At 33.7% G+C, this 22,434-nt stretch overlaps 5 protein-coding genes across 5 annotated transcripts; 2 read left to right on the plus strand and 3 right to left on the minus strand.

Moving 5' to 3' along the window:
• Window positions 1-1,824: 1,824 nt before the first annotated feature.
• LOC123655491 (ubiquitin thioesterase otubain-like) lies at window positions 1,825-5,146 on the minus strand. The gene is made up of 5 exons (XM_045591269.1): window positions 4,998-5,146; window positions 4,604-4,903; window positions 3,392-3,613; window positions 2,796-2,906; window positions 1,825-1,956 (listed from the first exon to the last, which is right to left on the minus strand). Exons 1-5 carry the CDS (start codon window positions 5,103-5,105, stop codon window positions 1,870-1,872), a joined length of 828 nt encoding a protein of 275 aa, XP_045447225.1. The 5' UTR covers window positions 5,106-5,146; the 3' UTR covers window positions 1,825-1,869.
• A 3,687-nt stretch (window positions 5,147-8,833) lies between these two features.
• Window positions 8,834-12,828, minus strand: LOC123655560 (pre-mRNA-splicing factor SPF27). The gene is made up of 5 exons (XM_045591329.1): window positions 12,642-12,828; window positions 12,306-12,469; window positions 11,338-11,550; window positions 10,471-10,624; window positions 8,834-9,009 (listed from the first exon to the last, which is right to left on the minus strand). The coding sequence occupies exons 1-5, from the start codon at window positions 12,714-12,716 to the stop codon at window positions 8,875-8,877; spliced, it is 741 nt and encodes a 246-aa protein (XP_045447285.1). The 5' UTR covers window positions 12,717-12,828; the 3' UTR covers window positions 8,834-8,874.
• A 325-nt stretch (window positions 12,829-13,153) lies between these two features.
• On the plus strand, window positions 13,154-14,209 carry LOC123655624 (WASH complex subunit 3). Its single transcript, XM_045591384.1, has 4 exons — window positions 13,154-13,165; window positions 13,355-13,466; window positions 13,543-13,707; window positions 13,803-14,209. The coding sequence occupies exons 2-4, from the start codon at window positions 13,416-13,418 to the stop codon at window positions 14,079-14,081; spliced, it is 495 nt and encodes a 164-aa protein (XP_045447340.1). The 5' UTR covers window positions 13,154-13,165; window positions 13,355-13,415; the 3' UTR covers window positions 14,082-14,209.
• Window positions 14,210-15,347: 1,138 nt separating this feature from the next.
• On the minus strand, window positions 15,348-16,775 carry LOC123655992 (60S ribosomal protein L44). The gene is made up of 3 exons (XM_045591715.1): window positions 16,689-16,775; window positions 16,376-16,549; window positions 15,348-15,512 (listed from the first exon to the last, which is right to left on the minus strand). Exons 1-3 carry the CDS (start codon window positions 16,689-16,691, stop codon window positions 15,375-15,377), a joined length of 315 nt encoding a protein of 104 aa, XP_045447671.1. The 5' UTR covers window positions 16,692-16,775; the 3' UTR covers window positions 15,348-15,374.
• Window positions 16,776-17,133: 358 nt separating this feature from the next.
• LOC123655761 (chromatin assembly factor 1 subunit B) lies at window positions 17,134-20,892 on the plus strand. The gene is made up of 8 exons (XM_045591515.1): window positions 17,134-17,264; window positions 17,369-17,596; window positions 17,871-18,079; window positions 18,335-18,513; window positions 18,637-18,727; window positions 19,039-19,239; window positions 19,917-20,050; window positions 20,195-20,892. Exons 1-8 carry the CDS (start codon window positions 17,136-17,138, stop codon window positions 20,830-20,832), a joined length of 1,809 nt encoding a protein of 602 aa, XP_045447471.1. The 5' UTR covers window positions 17,134-17,135; the 3' UTR covers window positions 20,833-20,892.
• The last annotated feature ends 1,542 nt before the right edge of the window (window positions 20,893-22,434 follow it).

The raw sequence follows: 22,434 nt of genomic DNA on the forward strand, positions 1-22,434 counted from the left end.
CTAATTTTTATACGTTTTCTGACACTCATTAAAAAAAATCGCATATTTACAAAAATCTGAGAACATAGGGGCATAGCTGGAATTTTTTTAATTACACAAAAAAATTGGTATGTTTTGGGGAGAAAATAGTCGACTATGAAATGCTGTTTTGGTCAATAATTATATACCTAAAACGGTCTGATTTGCAGCTGTCCCTTTCTTGTCTCGGGGCGCGGCGGTAGCATACAGCAAGGCAAACATTTTATTCAAATGCCTATTTTTCAAGTCTCTCAAAATTCTGCTCAGATAAAGTCAAACTTCAACTTTATGATAGACAACTCTAATATGAGGCTGGCTAAAACATACATCTTGCTTAAATAAGACAGAAACTTGGTGTCGTAACTTTCACAACTGTACGTAAAAAACATGAATCAATGCAGACCAAATTTTCGTACCAAGCTTAGATGCTAAGATCATTAACGATTAAAATAGTTTATTAAACACTATGCATATTTACAATTCACAACTTAAGAATTAAATATTTACAGATATTTTTGGTACAAATCAATCTATCTGTCTGTCTGTGTGTAATTGTGCCAAGAATGCTGGCAGCATTTCCCCGTTGAATCGCTATGCCGATTCTCTGGGCAAAAAATGCACCAGTGAAGGCAATAAGGCGAGGAGTTATCTCATTTAAATTTTTTTAGCACAACTACTCCAAGGTCCAAGTATTTCGACTGCAAACGGCACAAAGGTGTAAATTGAAATTAGTGACGAATATTTGTGCCGTTTAATCGTTTCAGCTGTCTCCGCTGCGGCTCCTACTTTTTAAGGCTGTTTCTCTAACATGAGACGGAGCAAGTGTATCAACGCAGGTTTCTTTTCATAAAAGCGCCCGTCTCCTTTCCCGGGGAACCAACGTCAATCGCTAAAACCAGGAACGTCGATGGTGGCAAGAGCTATATATTATATCATGGTATCATCAAGGTAACTGTAGCGGGAACCTACCTGAACTCTTATTGCAAAAAAGGCCGTGTATTCCGAAAGAATCAACCTCTTTTCCGCACGGAAATCTGTGTTCCAAGCACAATGGAACTCCCAACCGGAGACCGACAGTAATCCTAAAACTTTCACTGTCTAAAAGTGTCCCAAGTTTTTTTGACGGATTTGCGTGTAACCAGTGACCTGACTCTTTATTGATACAGCGAGAAGCCTGGCACGGTTTTGTCACTTGTAAAATTAAGCGTCAAATTTATGAGTATTATGAACTATTGACATATCCCAGTTTTTTTTTGTAACGTCCTTCGGAACAACCCCCAGTAGGACACCTCAAATTCCAGTTTTCTATTGCATCTGTATATCTTGAACTTGTAATTTAGCCGGAAATCGAAATAAACCGTTTTTTACCCTTAACCCAACCCCACCCTACTACTTCCCGACCTCAGATCGCCCGTAATTTATTTTTCCTTTCATTTTCGTTGTATTCTCTTTCTTTTACAATGGGTTTAATCCTACTAAATTTTTTCTTTCACTTTTTACAACTTTCAAAGGCTAAAAGCACGTCTTATTGTATTACAGTATTAAACATAAATATTATAATACCATTAATGAAATTCTCACTTCACAATCCAAAACTGAACTCAATTTTACAGATTTCTATAAGGATAACTAATAAATATAATAATATTAATAATAATATTTGCCATGAAGTAATAATAATAATAATAATATTTGCCATGAGCGGGAATCGAACCCGCGACTGTAAAATCAATGCTTTGATCAATATCAACACATCCGTCAATACAAACCAACTTAAGATAATGAGAATTAAATAAAAACATCAAATGCGTAAGATAATTAATTTTAATATGTATTAAATGGACAACACAATCACGCGTACAGAATATCGTAGTGTCCGGGTCGGTACAGCAAGTGGACGAGAGGCTTCGCTCCTTCGGGGAAGTCGTGAGCTATTACCTACACGACAAAAAACATTATATTAATACATAGTAATTACGCAATTCTATGAACATATATTAGAAAAATTTCAAAGAAATAATTTCATCAATTGTATTCCTAACATTAAGCAAACAAATTAAATGATAAAAGAATTATTTCGAAAACAAATCAACTTTTTAATGTACGAAATATGAGATTAGAGGTACAATTTTGAATGTGTTACACCAAATAAAAATAATCAACTAGATACATATTTTTGCTTAGTACTGTATACATTTTATTTTGCAATAAGTGCAATGTGATTTGTTTGCAATATGAATATAGTGTAATATCATACTAAATTTTTTAAATAATAATAATAATATCCATAATATTGTACAACTTAGAAACAAAAAGTAATAAGAGTTGTATAGAAGTGGTCATATCGCAAAAACAGAAATTTTTTCCAGACATTTTAGGCATAGGAAATGATAGAAGTGGAAATGTGAAAGCGGGGAAGTTTAGAAAGAAAAGAAAAAATACAATAGTATAATATCTGTAATATACCATTGAGCTGGGGCATAGCAAGATATATACTGCTCAATATCTGGAGCAGCCTTCTGGGGAATTACCTCAACCTTACAGAAGATTACATCAATACTGCTTTCAAGTATTATTGTTTTTGTGCTAAGTAAAGTAGCTTGATCTTAGGGGAGGGTCATAAGTAAAGGGTCGCCAATACTCTTGCAATGCTTCTGGAATTGCAGACGTCTATAGGGTATGGTAACTGCTTACCATCGGGTAATGCTTATCTGCCAACATAGCCCTATTAAAATATATATACATATATATAAGCAATACTTGAATACTTCTCATACCTGGCTGCCTTCACCTCTATCCATGTACCGAACCCTTACACCTACTTTCAGAGCATTACTCAGAGCTATGATATGGATGTGATCTGATTCCTTGTACATTGGTTCAACTTCCTAAAAAATAAAAAAACACAATCAATGTTTAGGAACTACTTTAAGCTTTTTCTTTTTAATTTGACAATGCATATAATAAAACCTACGGTATTACCTTATGTTTATGGTTATTAATTAGTTTTTACAACATTTATGTAATATTTTACAACTTAATCCATCCATCCATCAACAAGCTAATTAATACACCAGGTATATCTTGGGAAAAGCATTTTTAAAGAGTAATAATTAAGAGTAAAATATTAATGAATCATACTTCTATCCATACTAATATTATAAAGCTGAAAAGTTGGTTTGTTTGTTTGTTTGTCTTTAGCGTGCTAATCTCAGTCTCAAGAACTGCTGGTTAAAATTAAATCTTGCTTATGTCTTGCATTGCCCATTTACCGAGGAAGGCTATAGGCTAATTTTTACTCAAATGAACTTGTGTGAAACCGTGGGGGACAGCTAGTTATAATTTATTATGTAGTATTAACTATTAAACCAACCTGTCTACAGAATTCGGTGACTGTACGAGATCCCTCAATGAAGTTCTGGTAAAAATCCTGATCAGTCTGCAACTGTCCTGAGGTGATGAGTCTCAAATACACCACTATGTAGTCCGAGTAACCCTGTTTATTAAACTTATCGTGTAACTCGTGCCTTATCGCTCCCAACTCATCCATGGAACCCCCAGCGTGTTTACCTACTCTTTGTACTACTTCCATAAACTAAAAAAAAATATTGTAATAATAATAAAACATCCACACAGGGTCGTCTATTCCTACAGTAATAGGTAACAGTCATTACTAAAAAAATTTGATACATTAACATAGAAATAGTACATAAGTAAATACAAATATTACTCTAGAGACTCAGGTGGAATCGAACCCACGTACCCCAGAGTACAAAGGAGGACAAACTGCACCAACAGGCTAGCCTCTGCTCAAATTTTAAAACAATTTTATATTACGTTGATATAAATTCTATGTCTGAAGCCATTTAAACGCATCGGGGATTAAATTTATCATTGGTAAGCCTCACAAGTATATAAGATTAAATTATAAAAAGTTAATGTATTTAATACATCAATGTAATCTTGCTTTTTTTATTTCCTGGCTACACATTATTATTTATTATTTAGCTAAAAATTTCACAAGAAAAAAAATATTCTATCAGGGTGTAAGCTTTTGTTGGGCATTTTGTTGTTCAACAAATATCCTTTATTTACACAAGTATGTATGATTTTGTTTTTCTTCACAACTAGTTCGGCATAAAAGAATATGGTTATGGTCACTCTTGATCCTCACCTAGAGCTCTGGCTACCTTACTCACTATAAAAACATATCACAGAAACATAAGTTTCAGTGATATTCTTAAGGGTAGCTACCAGTTTTTGCTATTTTTACTTTTACCAGTTTTTTTTTTGTGTAAATTGCATTTTAAATGTATATTCAATCTGTCACTGTGTAGAGTACTTGACAACAATTATTGAAATTTTGAAAGAAAATGAGACTACTACTAAACTACAGAATATTCCAGTCAGTAATATTGCGATTATGAGGTATGGGATCATGTTTAAATTAATATTTAATAATAATAAATTGATTAATATATTTAAAAAAAAATTAAGCATATTATCATTTAGTACATAAATAAAGGTCAACTAGGAGGTAAAAATACTTTCAAAAAAAAATTAAAATAAACAGTATTATACATACCGTCTCATAAAAATCTTCAACGGTGAACTGAGGAAATCCTAAAGCGACGAGTATTTCTTTCGAGTTCTTCGCTATTTCGTAGAACTTCTCATATTCCTGCTTATCAGTAGCCAGGTGCTCGAGGTAAGCATAAGAAAACGCTCGGAAAAAGCAATTGCCGTCAGGTCTTGTTCTTCTTATGTACTTATATTTAGCAGACAGATCTTTGACTTTTAACATATATACGGGATCCTCATTGTATTCTTTTTCTAAAGTCTGCAGAGATTCGAGATCTCCGACGAGAGGAATTGTTTCTGATATCTAAAAACAAATACAAACATCATGTCGTTGCTACACTTCGACTGCAAAAAAAGAAACATACGTAAACAAAAATTAGCAAATTTGATGACTTTACCTCTTTCTCTATTTCACGTTGCTGTTTCATAATTAATTCATCTTGATTTATTGAATTCTCAACGGAATTGCCGGCGAAAGCACTACTGCTCGGTGCATCGTCCGCCATTTTTCAATTTTCAATAAAAATAATATTGACAAATGACAAGTGACAAACGCAATCTCGGCACTGTTCATTCCTGATTCATTCATTCATTCGCTCCAATTAGCTTCTTTTTTTTACACTATTTAGAGAGCTGGATTCGAGTCCTTCGCTCTAAACTGTACAAATTACATATTAAAAATAGGACAATCTATTTATTTATCTATAATCTATAATCTATAATATATATAAAAGCGAAAGGTCACTCACTCATCACGAAATCTCCGAAACTATAACACCTATAAACATGAAATTTAGCAGGTAGGTTCCTTATAGAGTGTAGACGTCCGCTAAGAACGGATTTTACGAAACTCGACCCCTAAAGGGGTAAAACGGGGGTTGGAAGTTTGTATGAAAGTCCTATGTTTTTGAAGTAAGAGACATGAAATTTAAAATGTATGCTCTATAGATGGTGAGGAGGTGTCCAAATAATGCATCGTAATCTATATATATAAAAGAGAAATGTCACTGACTCAGTCATCATGAGAACTCAAAAACCGCTGGATGATCCATTATTTGCAGGGAGGTAGATTATAGTTAGTAGACGTCCGCTAAGAACGGATTTTGCGATATTCCACCGCTAAGGGGGTTTAATTGAGGTTGATAGTTTGTAATAAACATATACAGCAGCTATAAGTTCGCCTGATAGGTTACTTATACTGCAGCCTGAAAATAAAACTAAAAATGTGGTGTATAGAGGTTTTATAAAAATAACAATTAAATTATACTAAATTGTGTCTTTTAAAAAGTTACTCAGGGTAAGCATTTCAAGTGACTGAAATAAAATAATTGTGTTTGCTCGCAAACGAAAAAAAACCGACTTCAATTACATCGACGAGTAATACAACGTAGATCGACGAAAAAATACTCAAGTAACTGCGCGTTATCAAAGATTACTCAAAAAGTAGTTATCAGATCTCAATAAAATTTATATGTGACCACATGACAAACATCAGCTTTCGATTAAATTAAAAATTATTAAAATCGGTACACCCAGTAAAAAGTTATTGCGGATTTTCAAGAAGTTCCCTCGATTTCTCTGGGATCCCATCATCAGATCCTGGTTTCCTTATCATGGTACCAAATTAGGGATATCCCCTTTCCAACAAAAAAAATAATTATCAAAATCGGTACACCCAGTAAAATGTTATTGCGGATTTTCAAGAGTTTCCCTCGATTTCTCTGGGATCCCATCATCAGATCCTGGTTTCCTTATCATGGTAGTAAACTTGGGATATCTCCTTTCCAACAAAAAAAGAATTATCAAAATCGGTACATCCAGTCGAAAGTTATGTGGTATAATACAACGTAGGTCGACGAAAAAAGCGTCAAGTAAAAACGCATTATTAGATATAGCTCGAAAAATAGTTGTTAGATCTCAAATAAATTTAAATGGGACCAATTGGCACACACCACCTTTCGATTAAAAGAAAATTTGTCGAAATCGCTCCACCCAGTCAAAAGTTCTGATGTAACATACATATAAAAAAAAAAAATACAGTCGAATTGAGAACCTCCTCCTTTTTTGGAAGTCGGTTAAAAATAATTTGCGTTAAACATCTTAATAGTAATGCATATCTTCATAACCACGCGAACGTAGTCGCGGGCAACAGTTAGTGGATTATATATAAAACAAAGTCCCCAAAAGTGTATGTGATCGATTCCCTCAAAATCTACTGAACGGATTTTCATGCGGTTTCACCAATGGAGAGGGGGCTTCAAGAGGAAGGCTTATAGAACGGCTAAGCCGATTATGATGAGAGTTTCACTGGAAGTTTGCCGGGAAAACTTTGTGTCACACCGATTTTTAGAGGGCTTTAACTGTGATAGGCTGAAATGATGATGATGATGATGATATTTTCTTTTTACTAAACCGAACTATTTTTATTTTAATCTTAATGTTTTATAATAAACGAGCTATTCCATACCGTTTAACCTGCGTTAATTTGAAGTAAAAACATACTTAAATATTTTTAAACCATTACTGTTCAACTTAGTCGACTTACAAAAGTGGGCGGTGCGACGCGACGTCGTTACATTTGTTTTTATATTAGCTACTAAATTATTCGTCCAAATTAAACGCTATAAAAAAAAGTTTATCTTCAAAAATTGTCTTGTTGATGAAATATTTTCCATTCGCAAGGATTCGTTTCGATGGCTGGGCGGCGTTTGACAGGCTTCGTCGAGTCTTCACTTCGAAGATTTCGCAATGCATAAAGACAAAAGTCTTCGAGATATACGTCCTGCCTGTGTTAACATACGGAGCCGAGACGTGGACACTGACAAAGGGACTAGTCCACAAGTTTAAAGTCACTCAACGTGCAATGGAACGGCTATGGTTGGGGTTTCTCTCAAAGATAGGATTAGAAATGAGACTATCCGCGAGAGAACGAAAGTAACTGACATAGTCCACAGAATTAGTAAGTTGAAGTGGCAGTGGGCTGGTCAGCTGTGTCACAGGACCGATGGCCATTGGAGCAGACGGATCCTGCAGTGGAGACCGCGTCTTGGCAAACGCAGTATGGGACGTCCTCCGGCCCGTTGGACCGACGATCTACGTAAGATTGCCGGTGTAGGCTGGAAGAGGATTGCGGAAAACCGGGATGTGTGGCGCGAACTTGGGGAGGCCATGTCCAGCAGTGAACTGCAATAGGCTGAACTGATCACCAAATCATACAAAATCACCTTTAACTTTTTTTGGTGATTATTAATTCCTTGCAAAGCTATTTTTAAACTAAGACATTTTTATTATATTCATTGAAATCAAATGATGTCAAGAAATTTATTAAAAAATAAACACTTATATGATGAATAACGTATTTATTGGGATAAAGATTTATATCATGTCTATAAAGGCAACTTCGCAAATAGTGCATTATTTTAGAACAAACTTGATTACCTGCTATAAAAAAGGTTTTAATTATTTAACCGTAAGAAATAGACATATTATGCTGTCGCGGACTTTTTTAGAACTGCTAATGGGAATCAATTCATTTAGTCATTAATAGTTTTTGGGTAGATTTAAGAATATTTTTTTTCTGTTTTCGTAACATTTCTTATAAATATTCAGCTCCTATTGGTCGTAGCGTGATGTTATATAGCCTAAAGCCTTTCCCAGTGTTGAACTATTCTCTCAAAAACTCAACAGTTTTAGAATATTAGTATAGATATCATCTACACCAATGCATCGTACATGAATCGCTATTTGAAATGTAAGATACGAAAAGTGATCCCCACTCTAGATTAATGATAAATGGACTTGGGGATATTTAACAGAAGTTAAAAAAATTGAAGTTGACAAAAGTTAATTCATTAGTCAAGATGTTATCTTCGATAAGTAACATTTGACAGACTAACAAAGTTAATGCCCAGCTGTAATAATGAATTGTATGTCTTAACACAAGCCGACCGATGGCGAGATAACCATCTAACCACTGGCTTTGAAACACAGGCCGAAGACGGGCAGCAGCGTTTTAGGTGCGACAAAGCCAGCCCTGCGGTCACCAACCCGCCTGTCCAGCGTGGTGACTATGGGCAACACACATGAGTTCATCAATTTTTTACGCGAACTTGTGAAGGCCTATGTCCAGCAGTGGACTGCAATAGGCTGGAATGATGATGATGAATGATGTCTTAACAGCGTACAACTATTCTTACTACTACAGGTTAAAATATATATTAAAAATACAACCATATACTTATAAACATTAATTTATTTATGATCGCAATTAATTCATTAATCTGCAAACATATCTTCGATTTTCTTCTGCACTTCTTTCTCAGTCTCTGAGTTGAGTTTGTCCGGCAAGTTTTTAACTGCTTCAATGTCCATATCGGGTGTTTCATCATCTGCTGTTGCTTGGCCCTTAGCCTGAAACAATTAAACACAATATTTGAGAAATTTTAATACATGAAAGGAACTAAAGACCGTAGATGGCTAATAGGAAGAGTTCTTATCCTGGGTGGAAAGTTTATGGATCGAATCTCAACATTATTCACCAGCTCATAATTTTTTACCATAGATTATCTTTGTCACGTGTTTATGATAAGTCCACAAGTACAAACACTACACAATATTTGAAAAATAAAAATAGTAGTTGCAACTTGCTGGTTTGGTTTCCACTGAGGACAAATATTTGTATAGGCTGTATGTATATATGTATATATATGGCAATATATAATAGATATCCTTGCCAGGCCACACACTAAATAGGAGTTTGTTAATTTGTCCCCTTATATGTATTCGGTCCGTATTCATATTTGTCACATAATATTAAGGTGCTATGGCTAAGACAGAATAAAATACAGCTACACCTTTCTTCCCGTAGGTTTTTTAAGAAAGGACTTAGTGATAACAAAGTACTACTAACGTAGCATAAGTAAACTGTGTAAAAAAATGCGAATTGCAAGTGAACATACGCTGCCGTTATCATTATATATCGAGTGATTACAGTTAAAATAAATGTTAGGAAGTCTTTAAGGCATTTATAGTTATTTGGCACATTTTGGCAAAGTTTAACATACTCTTGATTTTTCACTCAAATCGGTTTAGAACTTTAGATAGTTATCATATTTAAATTATTCGTAAAGATGCGGGCACATAAACAGGCGGCGGGCCACATTTGACGACTTAGGGTCTAAGTTTACAATTGTTACACAAGGATATTTATCTTATTAAAGTGAGTAATCCAGTGAGAGTGAAATGTTTATAGTGCATTCAATGAGCCGAGATACCAAACGTAAACAAACCAAATACGAGGTCATTCAACTATGCAGGGTTTTGTAACCTTTTTTGTACTTAAACAAATTTTTAAAATGTAAAATTTATTTGTATTTTGATAGTTAATTAATTAAATATAATTAATTAAATATAATTATTTATGTATGATTTAAAACTTCCTAAATAATAAATAGCACAATATAAAAATCACCCCGAGTGCTTCAGGACACGGAATGAAATAAAAATAAATAATACAAAATCAAAGAGCCATCCGCGCGAATGTTTTCAAAGCCAGTTAAAATATCGTTCGACCTTGCAGAGAGACGTGCAGCAGATAACAAACAAACAAGATAGAAAGAGATACACAATATTTTGTTTATTCCATCGTCGCTACAAAAAAATGATGGGCTTTGTTTACGTTTGGTATCTCTTCTCGTTGAACAGACTTTTATTCATGTTAACGCCTTACACACAACAGGCCTCACTAGGATTAAGTCCTGTGTGGGGGGTCCGGAAACACACACAATACACAAGCACAACACCCAGAGCACGGTTCTGTATGGCCAATACAAGCGTTTGCCAAGCGTTTGCCACGCTGGAAACAGCCGCCACCTTCTCGAGCTGTATCTCCAGCTGCATGACGGCGCGCTCCAGGCGGTAGTTGTCGGACACGAGCTGCGCCCAGCGGCGCCGCAGTGCCCTCAGGCGGGCTCCGCTCGCAGTCTGCGACCGCTTGCGCTCCCAGTTCACGGACGCTATTTGTTTCCTGAAATCAATGTACTATAATTATAGTTTGATACTTTATTACACGCTATATAGAAATAACTGAGGTAGGGCACAGCAGGAATTTCCTGCTCAAAATATGGAGCACCCCGACTGGGGTAGTACCTCGACCTTACAGAAGATCACAGCTAAATAATACTGTTTTCAAGCAGTATTGTGTTCCTGTTGGTGAGTAAGGTGACCAGAGCTCCTGGGGGGATTGGGGATTGAGTCGGCAACGCGCTTGCGATGCTTCTGGTGTTGCAGGTGTCTATAAGCTACGGTTATCGCTTACCATCAGGTAAGCCGTACACTTGTTTGCCGACCTAGTGACATAAAAAAAAAGAAAAAATACAACAATTTACAGTAAATAAAATTGATGTGTAATGGAATGGCCTCTTTATAACGAAGTGTTTTTTTACAGGTGACCTTGAATAGAGGATGTTTTTTACGTAGTTGGTGAATTAAGTACTTCTAGTAAGGAAAATGTATTTCTATGAAAACTGCATACTTAACATGTTATAGATATAAATACATACATACATATATAAATATATGGCATATAGTGTTGAACAAAATATTCATTTTGTATAAATAGTGATATTTTAAATGCAAGCAATATAATTGTCAACATACTGTTCTATTTAAACTATTCAATTCATAAACAAAACCACAAACAAAAACTAACATATTATCAGAAAAACAAGTAAATCTTACCGTAACTGACCATGTACATTTTGAGACCTCGTCACTAGAGCCTGCAAGACATTGAGATAGGAACGCCACGCTTCCGTACTGTACTGTAGCTGCAACTCCAAGTTTAGGACTCGCGTTGCTTGATGTGAAAGCTGGGCATGAGAATTGTCAACTGCCTCCGCCCAGGCTCCCGGTTCACCGAGACGGCCAGCTGGGGGAGGTGGCAATTCATATCTGAAAATTGAATTTATTATTTCAAATTAAAAACAAGAGTTGTTACAGATCAAAAAATTGTAGTACGTGAATAGGTGTATAAATAATTTTTGAAGTAAAAACTCTTTAGAATTAATGTGATTTGAAACTTGATGAAACGATAATGTGTTACGACTTATGATAAAGAAACAAGAGAGAATGAGATAGAATAAATTACACAATATTTTATACTCTCGGTGAAAAAATCTCATACACACACACTTTTTATGAATGTTAGGTTTCATGTTTATGTCATGTTATTTTTAATATTTTTGTAATTGCAAAACAAACGAATAACAAACATATAACGTGTTTTACAAGTCAATAATGATTATAAATCACTTCATCACTTATTGCTTCTGCCCAATACAGTCCACTGCTAGACACAGGCCTCCACAAATTCGCACCAAAAATTGAGTGAACTCATGTGTTTTGCCCATAATCACCAGGCTGGGCAGGCGGGTTGGTGACCGCAGGGTTGGCTTTGTCGCACCGAAGACACTGCTGCCCGTCTTCACACTGTGTATTTGAAACCCAGCAGTTAGATGGTTATCCCACCATCGGTAAGCTTTTTAAGTTCCAAGGTGGTAGTGGAACTGTGTTATCCCTTAGTCGTCTCTTATGACACCCACTAAAAGAGAGGGGGTGGCTATATTCTTAATGCCGTAACTACACAGCCGAATTATAAATACTCTCTTTCAATTAAAACATTGGGATTAAGTGTAGTAAATTTATACCTTTTCATAGACAAAGGTTCCATTGGCAAACGTTGCTGTACCCTTTCCATTTCTCTTTGCAATGCAGGTGTTTCAAATGCTGTGCTTGGTTCAGGGCCAGCATTCTCTAGATAATTTTTAGTAGGTCGATATCTTCGACATTCTTCCTCTACCATGGCCAGAGCCTAAGAATAAACAAAATTTGTAACACTTTAATTTTCACTAAAAATATTGATTGAAGAACTAGAATTTCTAGTATTTCCGTATGGATCTTATAAAAGTTTAACCTTTTCTAAGACAAGTTATAACATTTAAGCAGTGTAAGTTTTTATATACAAAAATTATAGAGCAACTTACCGCTTCTCTAACACCTGGGTCATCATAACCCTGGTCAATATATGGTAACGCGTCCACTACAACTTCTCCAGCCATTTTATATTATTGCTTATCTTTGGTAAAACTTATATTTAATATAACAAAATTATAAAATATGTAACACCGTTCTTTGCGCGTTATTATTATGACATTACCTACTCTGTTCTCTGTCACTGTCGTTTATTGTTGTTTTAAAATTTATCCCCAATAGGGAAAGGCAAAGGACTATGTCGTTTATTGTAATTTGTTAGTCAAGTTGTGTTTAGAAATGGCAGCAATATAAGTTCATATCAACCAAAATAGTATTTAAAAATGAAAAAAAAAAAACAAAATAACAAATAAGGAAAAATACTTAATGAATTAATAATATGGTTAAAATTTCATATTCTTAAAAGATATAATAAAATGTATTTGTTACAAAAAAGTATGTACAATACAAGCACATTAATGGTATAGGTTTTTAAACGCTTGCCGTTCATTCGTTCATGTTGTTCTAAGTCTAAATTGTAAGTTTTGTCATCTGTGTTTGATTATGAAAATCTGATAAACAAGAAAACGAGTAAATCAAACATTCTAATTTATATTCCTTATAATCAAATATTTATATAGATATATCTTTAAAAATAATAAATAATAATCACAATTTTACCAATCAATAGAAAATTTATACTATTTTTGAAAAATATGTTCTAAAGGATTGTGATCAATATTTTTTAAAAAAAATTGCATGTTGTAGTATATATATATTATTTAAATATGCCTGATACGGTAATGAGCCAAGAAATTGCTAATGTAGATTTATCGAAGGTAATCATAAAATAATAAATAAGTAATACGTTAGTTTTACGCCCTTGAAGTTTTCAAATAAAAGTTATAATTTCAGATCGCTGCATTACAACAAAAACGTACTTTAGCATTCGTTAATCATTTTGTTATAACAACAGTACAGTTTTTGAACAATTTCGCTAAGAAATGTGAACAGAAGATGATGCTATTTGAAAGGAAACTGGAGAAAATTAATGCTACTATGGTCTTGTTGGAAACAAGGGTAAGAATCATAAGAAAAATTCACATAATTATATGATTAATTGATTGTATTTGTCATTAAGAGACAACTTTAAATTTAATTGGTATAATTTACAGTTATCTTCAATCCCTGAAGTAAACACTGAAACAGACGCTGCAAAGCCTCAAGAGCCTGTAACTGAACAACCAACAGAAATAAATGAAGCTAATAGTGAACAGATAAATGCAGCTAATGAGAACATTCCAGAAAATTCAAATACTGCAGAAAAAATTAAGCCAGAGTATGAACGATTCGTCAAAATGGTTCAAGTCGGCGTACCCATAGATGCCGTCAAGTTAAAAATATCTTTAGAGGGGCTCGATCCTAATGAATTAGATAGAATATTAAAGAAATGATACTTTTGTAACTTTGCTTGAAGGATTGTTATATCTAATATATTTTTACACAATATTTTTTAATATTTATAGTCATTATAGTACAACGCTTAAGCTGTTAAACAGTGAAAATAAAGATTTAAAGAAAACTATGCACTTTATTCAATTAATATTATAAATGCAAAACATGAGGATGATGTTTGTTACTCTCTCACTCAATATAACTGAACTGATTTTGATAAAACTAGGTATATTTTATTTGGGGGTCTGGAAGAAATGGCTAAACAGCCATAAGTCTATCCATTGTACTTCACAGTCTGTAACTGTCTTAAAATATGTTTAATGTTTGAAATGTAGTTGTGGTGTACAATAATGTATAAATAAATTTAGCTTGTGATCTAGAATAACCCATAGGCTACTTTTTATCCCTACACTTCTACAGGTTAAAAATTACATGGATGAAACTAGTATAACAGAAAAATCAAAATTATATAAATAAAATGATAAAGATCTGCCACTCTGAAATCATGACAGACAAACTTCTAAAAAATGTACTCTATATTTTTGTTCTCTTGTTTTATATCTTGACTACATTACGTACTTCATAAATATTACAATTTCATTTTATGTAATTTAAATACAGTAATTTTGATATGCACTGTTTCTATATGCTGTACACAGTTTTTCTTACAACCTTATGCTCATAAAAAACTTTGTTAGGATATGAAAAGATAAAAATTGTTGGTATGAACTTGAAAATGAATAATTCGAGAATGGCTAGACCAATTCGGCTAATTTATTTTTTTGTAAGTTCCATAACCATAACAGAAGGTTTTAATAGTTAAAAAAATCTATGTAAATAAAAATCTATTAACTTTGGTCACAACAAAGTCTGTCCGGGTAGCTAGTTATTTAAATAAAAACGTAAAATCTAGAAAAAGAAATTTGATCATATTTAATACAAATAGAGAAACATACTAAGTATTTTTATTACCTTACATTCTAGGTATTTATCTATTGGTTTTACTTTATTTATCATGGTTATATTAATTTTATCTTTTGCTCTAAAAGCACGCTTTTCGATTCTTCTAAATTGGAAAAAAATTGTCTTATTTCTTTTTTGGTCACTAACCGATCTGCCTTGCAGCTGGTAACTATGAGCAAAACACATGTGTTCACGCCATTTTTGGCGCGAACTTTTGGATGCCTATGTCCAGTATTGGAATATATAGTCCAATTTTTTCAGATAAATGGTAGAAAAAATAATAGTAAAAATAAAAGTCATCATAGTGTGGAATCTTATTTATTAGCAGTTTAGAACTGAATCATCTGTCCCTTCCTCTTCTTGTCACCTCCGAGCTCGAAGTGCTTGCAACGCTTGAGAGCGACCTGTGACCTCACCTTGCAGTCGGCGCATTCCAGACGGAGTACAATTTTCTTTGTGGTTTTAGCCTGAACAAAACGAATTTATTATTGTTTGACTAGGGAAGTACCTCGACTTTACAGAAGTCCACAGCTAAATATCACTGCTCTCTGTGGTGAGAAGGTGGTCAAAGCTCCTGGGAAAGGTTCAGCAAACCAGGAGTAGGGTCGGCAATGTGCTTGAGGTTCTTCTGGTATTACAAACGTCTAGGTTAAGGTAACCAATTACGATATAGGATTGATTGAAAGGCAACCTTATGCCTTTGTTAAAGGGACCAGCTGACTCATCTAGATACAAATCATTTAAAATTTGCAATAAATATGTATATATTTTATTCTTTTAGAATTAGATCATTAAGCAGCTATAAGTTAAAAACGAAGTATAAGATATTTACAACAGTCAAACTTTTCTTACAATCAATCTTACTAATTCTTGTGAGTTTGATGGTAGTTTTTTTATTCTCCCAGACAAAAACTACAGAACCAATTGCAACAAAACTACATTATTGTAACTTTCAGAATAACACAAACTATATTTTATTTCCCAAATTTCCAGGGCATCTAAAGTTCCATGGGGAAAAACTGTAAATACCATAGTTAATGGACTATATTCTATAAGGAATCAGCATACTTAGCTTACAGCAAATTAGTCTAAGGAAAGATTTTGTCAAACAAGAGATACATGTTTGAATTTTTATTGATTAGTACTTCAAAGGGGAAAAATAATCAGATTATTACAAACTAGTAATATTTAATTACTTTATCTCATACATATCCACAAACAAATATGTTTTAAAATGTAAAAAACCTTCATTAAACTATTGTTAATGCTTTAGTTGTACATCTTGCAGCGGCATATGATATTATTAAGAGGTTATGAATATGAAACGTACCTTCTTCTTGAAGATGGGTTTGGACTGACCACCATAACCCTGCTGTTTACGGTCATAACGTCTCCTACCCTGGGCTGCATGTCTTTCCTTGGACTTTTTGTACTGTGATACTTTGTGTACCTTGTGGACTTTGCATTTTTTGCAGTACGTCCTGCGCTGTTTTGGTACGTTCACCTGAAATATACGTTGTCGAGAGTAAAATATTAGCGCCGCAATAACATTAATCCCATTGTAAAGATATTTCACTAAATAAATCACTTAATTCTTTAACGTTTATTAAGATTTTTAAGGATAATTTAAAAAAAAAACACACCATTTTGATTTCGTCTGATATCAACCTACCAAACGTCAACTAAAAAGAAGGATATTTTCGAGTGACTTTGACGTTCTATGTAAAGTTTATGATTATTCTCTTTTTAATCTGTGCGAGTTTGAAACGAATTTATTTCAAACAAACTTTTTCTAGCATATTCATATACATATAAATATTCATATTAAGAAGAAAAATGTAATCATTCAAAGCTTGATGAACGTGAAATCGTAACCGTACGTTAATTTATAATACATCTCGCTTTTATAATCTGCATTAAGTTATCTGTATTGTTTCTAAACTTTCATACATATACATATTTGCATTTCGCGCCAAAACTGACAAGTATATTTAAGTTTATTTTTAGTTTGTTTGCTTGTTAGTCGTACGAGTATATTTAGTTAAATTGTTTATATTATTTAAATTAAAAATAAAGAAACTATTTTAAAAATGAAATTCGCTATACCTGAAATATCATGGCACAATAGAGACCCCGTTTTAAGCGTAGACTTCCAGCCAAAATGTGAACCTAATGACCCTTTGCGACTTGCCACTGGAGGCACCGATTCTCATGTTCTAGTAAATATACATTTAATATCAAAACTATCTACGTACTTAAAACAATATAATATATTATTTATAATATAATAAAACATCAATATCAATATCATACTATTTTGTAGGTATGGTATATATCAACTACAGAAAAAGGATCAGTAAATCTCGAAGTAGCTGCAGATCTAACACGACATCAAAAAGCTGTAAATGTCGTGAGGTGGTCCCCTAATGGACTATACTTGGCCTCGGGTGATGACGAATCAATTATATTTATTTGGAAACAGAAAACGGGAGATCCGGCGCCACCTCTAGAAGGAGAAGAACAATATAAAGAGACATGGGTAATACACAAGGTTTGTATTATCAATATTGTGCTTACGATTTTGTCTAATTGCTCAATTTTCAACTAGTATTTTTTTTTTTGTATTTCTGAATATATCATTTTATTTAGAAAAAAAAATATAATAATAAATCAATTATTGGCAAGAAATGTAAAAAATTAAGGTTATTTCATTTTGTTTTCATTTTTTTACTTACATTGTCCTATTCTAATCTATAAATGTTCTATACACAATTAAATAATGTATGAATGTGTATTTCTAAAATTATTTATTTCTAAAAATGTAGACACTTCGTGGGCATATGGAAGATATTCTCGACATGAGTTGGTGTAGCACCTCCTTGCAACTGGCATCAGGGTCAGTGGACAACAAACTGCTCATATGGGATATTGGTAGAGGCCGATATAGCTCCATCGTGACGGACCACAAAGGCTTTGTGCAAGGTGTCTCTTGGGACCCAAAGGGACAGCTAATAGCCACTGCAAGCACTGATAGGTAAATATTTTTATGTACAACTCCATCCAATCCATATAAAAACTATAAAACAAAGTTTTCTTTTAATAAAACTTCAAAGTATGCGAATTAGTATGATTTTTATTTTCTTTTAAGGATTTGGTTACCTCTCTAAGAAAAGTCATTAAAATTTTATATCGTGATCTTTATATGTTAGATTGTTTTTCATCAAAATTGTCATATAATCGTATAATTAATGTAAAAAAATTAAAACTTGCTAAATTAATTTTCTTTCAGAGTATTCCGCACTATTGACGTATCTACAAAGAAGGTAATCTCAAGGAGTAGCAAGGCAGTACTGCCCTTTCCTAAAGATCATGCTCTACATGACATCAAAGTACGTCTCTATCATGATGACACCTTACAAACATACTTTAGAAGACTACAATTTAGCCCTGACGGACTTTTAATCGCAGGTAAGTTGAATTAGTAGCATTTCATAAATATGAAATAAATTAATGTTATGTATGTTATGAAATAATTTATTTCAAAATATAATTACGAGAATAATTAGACCATATGTTCATTTTGGGTTCCAGTTCCCGCCGGCCGGATAGAGCCTGAGCAGGGTAAACCCGTAATGAAGCCTATGAATGCTGTTTATATTTATACAAGATACTCATTAAAAATGTAAGTATAAATTATTAGAACCAAAATGAAATCTTCTTGATAATAAAAATCTATGATTCTACATGTCTATATCTATATGAGTCCTATTGAGGTTGGGCATTGCAGGAAATATTCTGATCAAAATCTTGAGCAGCCTGACTTGGGAAGTAGCTCAACTTACAGAACCTTATAGAAGATCATGGTATTGTTGCGTTCTTGTGGTTGGGGGTTAAAAAAGTTAAAATTCATGTTACTTTAAATCAATACCACATAATACCACATAATCATACCACTGTCAGTGGCAAGAGTAGTCAGTGTTTGTTTATCTGCAGGCCCGTATGTGTGTTGCCATGCTCGGAACCAGCGCTAGCAGTGCGTTGGTCACCAGTCCGGCTGGCAGCGCGGCCAAGGCTCAGCAGTGCATTCCCCGGAGCTCGCCGGATCCTGGCTGTCGCTACTCGCCGGTCACTGGTGCTGTATGATACACAACAACGCACACCTGTCGCCCTCGTCTCTAACGTACACTACACCAGGTAAATGAATATATAAATAATACAAATAGGTGACAGCATGTTCCCTCTTTCTGGGCAACCGCCATTAAAAGTAAAGGGAAGCTATTGCAGTAAGCCTTGATATGTTAAAGCCATTTAATCAGGTCTTGTACATAGCTCTTTTTGTAGAATAGGTAAGCAGTTATTTTGATGGGCGTAGCATCTAGGTCGCAATCGACAGAGAAACCATGACCTCTACTCTTAATTATTACTATGAACTACGAACTTTACTCTATAATTATTCTTCTTCCGTCCAGTTCTTGGATATAGGGTCAATAATGACCTTCAGTGGGTAATAATGGCCTTCAACAACAATAATGATCTTCAGTGAAGAAATAATGACCTTTAATGGGGTGATAATGACATTGCATAGCGCAACAATGATTTTCTATGGGGTAATAATAACCTTCGACAAGGACAATGACCTTGACCTTTGATTTCGATTTATTAAACATACATCTGAAAGGATGTTTGAGTAATTGCTTGTAAATTAATTACACGAAGTTGTGGTACTTATTCAGGTAACATAATAACTTGACCGACCTGGCTATATTTCAAAATTTGTTGGTGCATTTTTCCTCGCCAATTAGCTTTGAACTATGGGGGATGAAATATATTTATATTTATAAAAATTCATACTTGTTATTTATGTTTCACAGGCTCACTGATCTGACATGGTCTCCGTGTGGTCGCATTTTAGTCGCTTCAAGCACAGATGGGTTCTGTTCTGTTGTGACTTTCGGAGAAGGAGAGTTAGGAGAGGTTCTCCCTGAAGAAACAGAGCCTGCAGCAGGTAAATAACTAAAAATACATATAATAATATTTAACCGTGTAATGTTAAGTAAATAGTTTGAAATAACTCAAAATAGACAATTCTATACATACAATTTTAATATTTATATAAAAATGTTTAAATCAATAAATATTACAATTACAGAACCAATGGAAGTTGATGAGCAGCAACAAACGGACAAAGATACTCCAGAAGAAATAAAACCTATAGATATAAAACAGACAACAATTCACAACACACAAAAAATAGACTCCTTTATCAAGTTCAAAACACCCAACGAGAAGTCACCTAAGGATAAGGAAGCCAAAACTGATAACAATCAGCAAAAAACGCCAGTCAAAATAGATGTGTTAGTTGAGACTGCAATGCAGTCGTGGTCAGATAACTCTAGCAACGATATCATAAAACCTAAAGAAGCTGAAACAGAACTCGATAATAAACAAGATGAAATCATGATTATAGAGGATAGCGAGGATATAAAATTAGTTTATGATGAAACGGAAAGTTCAAAAATGGAAAACCCTGTAGAGAATAGTAAATCTCCAGACACAAATAAGTCAAAAGTTAGCCCTAATTCAAAGAAATCTTCTGTAAAAACGAATGTGTCCCCTAAACAAGCCGTGACACCAACATCAAAACCAAGTAACAATTTCTTTAAACAAGCTAAAGTGACCGATATGAAGCAGCCGGTGGCTAACAAAGCGATACCGAGCCCAAAAGCTCCGAGAAGAGTAAGCTTTGTGACTCTTTCAAGCCCTAAGAATAGCAAGAAAAAATGTTAAAATATGTTAAAGATTTCTATGTATATTATTTTATTAAGAATTTGAGTATTAAAATATTATGCTAATTTTTAATTCTGTCGAGTTATTTACCCCTGAAATTATTAATAATAAATGATTATACACTAGCACTTACTGCGATTACAAATCTTGAGTTTCGATTAACTTTAATTCGAATTAAAACCACAACCTAACACATCACATCACACAGAAAAAAATTGAATCCGGAGTTTCGACAGACTCAATCTCGAGATTCGATCGACTAGAATCTCGAGGTTCGTTCGATTAGAATCTCGAGATTCGATCGACTAGAATCTCGAGATTCGTTCGATTGGAATCTCGAGATTCGATCGACTAGAATCTCGAATATTAAAGGCATAAGTTCTTATTTTCCAATTAGTAACCAATAAATCAAAATGGGGTAAAATAAAAGGCGTGTGTAAAAGGTAAACATTTTAATAAATATTTACAATTTACTGCATGTTGTATCACATTCAAATTAAGAGAATACAATATAACAAAATATATTCTAGTGTCTGTACTTACCTAACGCAAGGTGATTCATTAACCTAAGCGAAACTGAAGCTGTACCGAATTAAGTCACACCAGAATCGTCCAAATGACAAATTTTCATAATACTATAATAGCAATTATTGCTTTTTTATACATGAGATTTTATATAATCTGGTCGAGAGGCACCTAGTTAACGAAATTATGAGGAATCATCATATTTCATATACATTTACCGTTATATTTTAATATTCATAATTTTTTTTTTATCTACATTTGCATTGGCTATAGTTAACAATTTTTATACGTGAATCCTGTTTCTTATGAGTTTCATTGTTACAATACAATAATTAATAATACAATAAAAGGATACAATATGTATGCGTTTTCTTTTAATTTTCAATAATTGCTACCTCTTGGTAGTGTAAAATTTATACATAACTGTAAATAAATTCTTAAACAGTCCAGGTTAGTAGTAGATAAGTATGAAACAAAAAAGAAAGGAAATGCTTAAAGAATTGCAAGTAAAAGCAGCTGACAAATAATATATATATTTGTTGTTTTAATATTATGTATCCATGTCCCGATAAAGGACAAACTAAGCCTTTATCCTCGGTGTGGAACCTTATAAGACTTGCGCTTTACTTTGCTTAAAAAGGCTTTTTATTGCCTGAAAATCATCTCCAAAGCGTTTGAAAACAAATTTACTAACATGTAAAATTTTTACCCCCCTCCCCCTTTAACTCAACCTTGTAAGGTCCAAAGACCAAATTTAAGGACAAAAATATTTATGTGTTATAGCTCAATCCAGTTTCCTATGTCATGAAATGACAGCCCAGTGACCTAAAATTATGACAGCTAAGAGAAGATATAGCCTATTTTTTTTTATTATAAGATATCCAACAGCGTACTATCAGCCTTGAATACATAATTATAAAAATTTCAACTTGTCTTTTCACACAGAAAATTGTTGCGAGTGAACGCAGAGGTAGGTGACTGCGGAAAAGAGATTACAGTCTTGGGCCGTAACTACTTTGAGCTAATTATAGTACGTTGGACCGTAATTCATAGCTACCTAAATTAAGGTTGGGCCTT

The sequence above is a fragment of the Melitaea cinxia genome, chromosome 8 (assembly GCF_905220565.1).
Source record: "Melitaea cinxia chromosome 8, ilMelCinx1.1, whole genome shotgun sequence".
In the NCBI taxonomy this organism is placed as follows: domain Eukaryota; kingdom Metazoa; phylum Arthropoda; class Insecta; order Lepidoptera; family Nymphalidae; genus Melitaea; species Melitaea cinxia.

Bases quoted from the DNA above. Each gene is read 5' to 3' on its own strand.
- LOC123655491 (XM_045591269.1), bottom strand. From the start codon at position 5,105: ATGGCGGACGATGCACCGAGCAGTAGTGCTTTCGCCGGCAATTCCGTT. The intron at 4,904-4,997 runs GTAAAGTCATCA...ATTTGTTTTTAG, and splicing joins AACGTGAAATAGAGAAAGAG to ATATCAGAAACAATTCCTCT. The intron at 3,614-4,603 runs GTATGTATAATA...ATTTTTTTTTAG, and splicing joins TTGAAGATTTTTATGAGACG to TTTATGGAAGTAGTACAAAG.
- LOC123655560 (XM_045591329.1), bottom strand. From the start codon at position 12,716: ATGGCTGGAGAAGTTGTAGTGGACGCGTTACCATATATTGACCAGGGT. The intron at 12,470-12,641 runs GTAAGTTGCTCT...GTTTATTCTTAG, and splicing joins ACCCAGGTGTTAGAGAAGCG to GCTCTGGCCATGGTAGAGGA. The intron at 10,625-11,337 runs GTAAGATTTACT...CATTGATTTCAG, and splicing joins AATGTACATGGTCAGTTACG to GAAACAAATAGCGTCCGTGA.
- LOC123655624 (XM_045591384.1), top strand. From the start codon at position 13,416: ATGCCTGATACGGTAATGAGCCAAGAAATTGCTAATGTAGATTTATCG. The intron at 13,467-13,542 runs GTAATCATAAAA...TTATAATTTCAG, and splicing joins CTAATGTAGATTTATCGAAG to ATCGCTGCATTACAACAAAA. The intron at 13,708-13,802 runs GTAAGAATCATA...TATAATTTACAG, and splicing joins TGGTCTTGTTGGAAACAAGG to TTATCTTCAATCCCTGAAGT.
- LOC123655992 (XM_045591715.1), bottom strand. The intron at 15,513-16,375 runs GTACGTTTCATA...CGTTTTGTTCAG, and splicing joins AACCCATCTTCAAGAAGAAG to GCTAAAACCACAAAGAAAAT.
- LOC123655761 (XM_045591515.1), top strand. From the start codon at position 17,136: ATGAAATTCGCTATACCTGAAATATCATGGCACAATAGAGACCCCGTT. The intron at 17,265-17,368 runs GTAAATATACAT...ACTATTTTGTAG, and splicing joins GCACCGATTCTCATGTTCTA to GTATGGTATATATCAACTAC. The intron at 18,514-18,636 runs GTAAGTTGAATT...TTTGGGTTCCAG, and splicing joins TGACGGACTTTTAATCGCAG to TTCCCGCCGGCCGGATAGAG.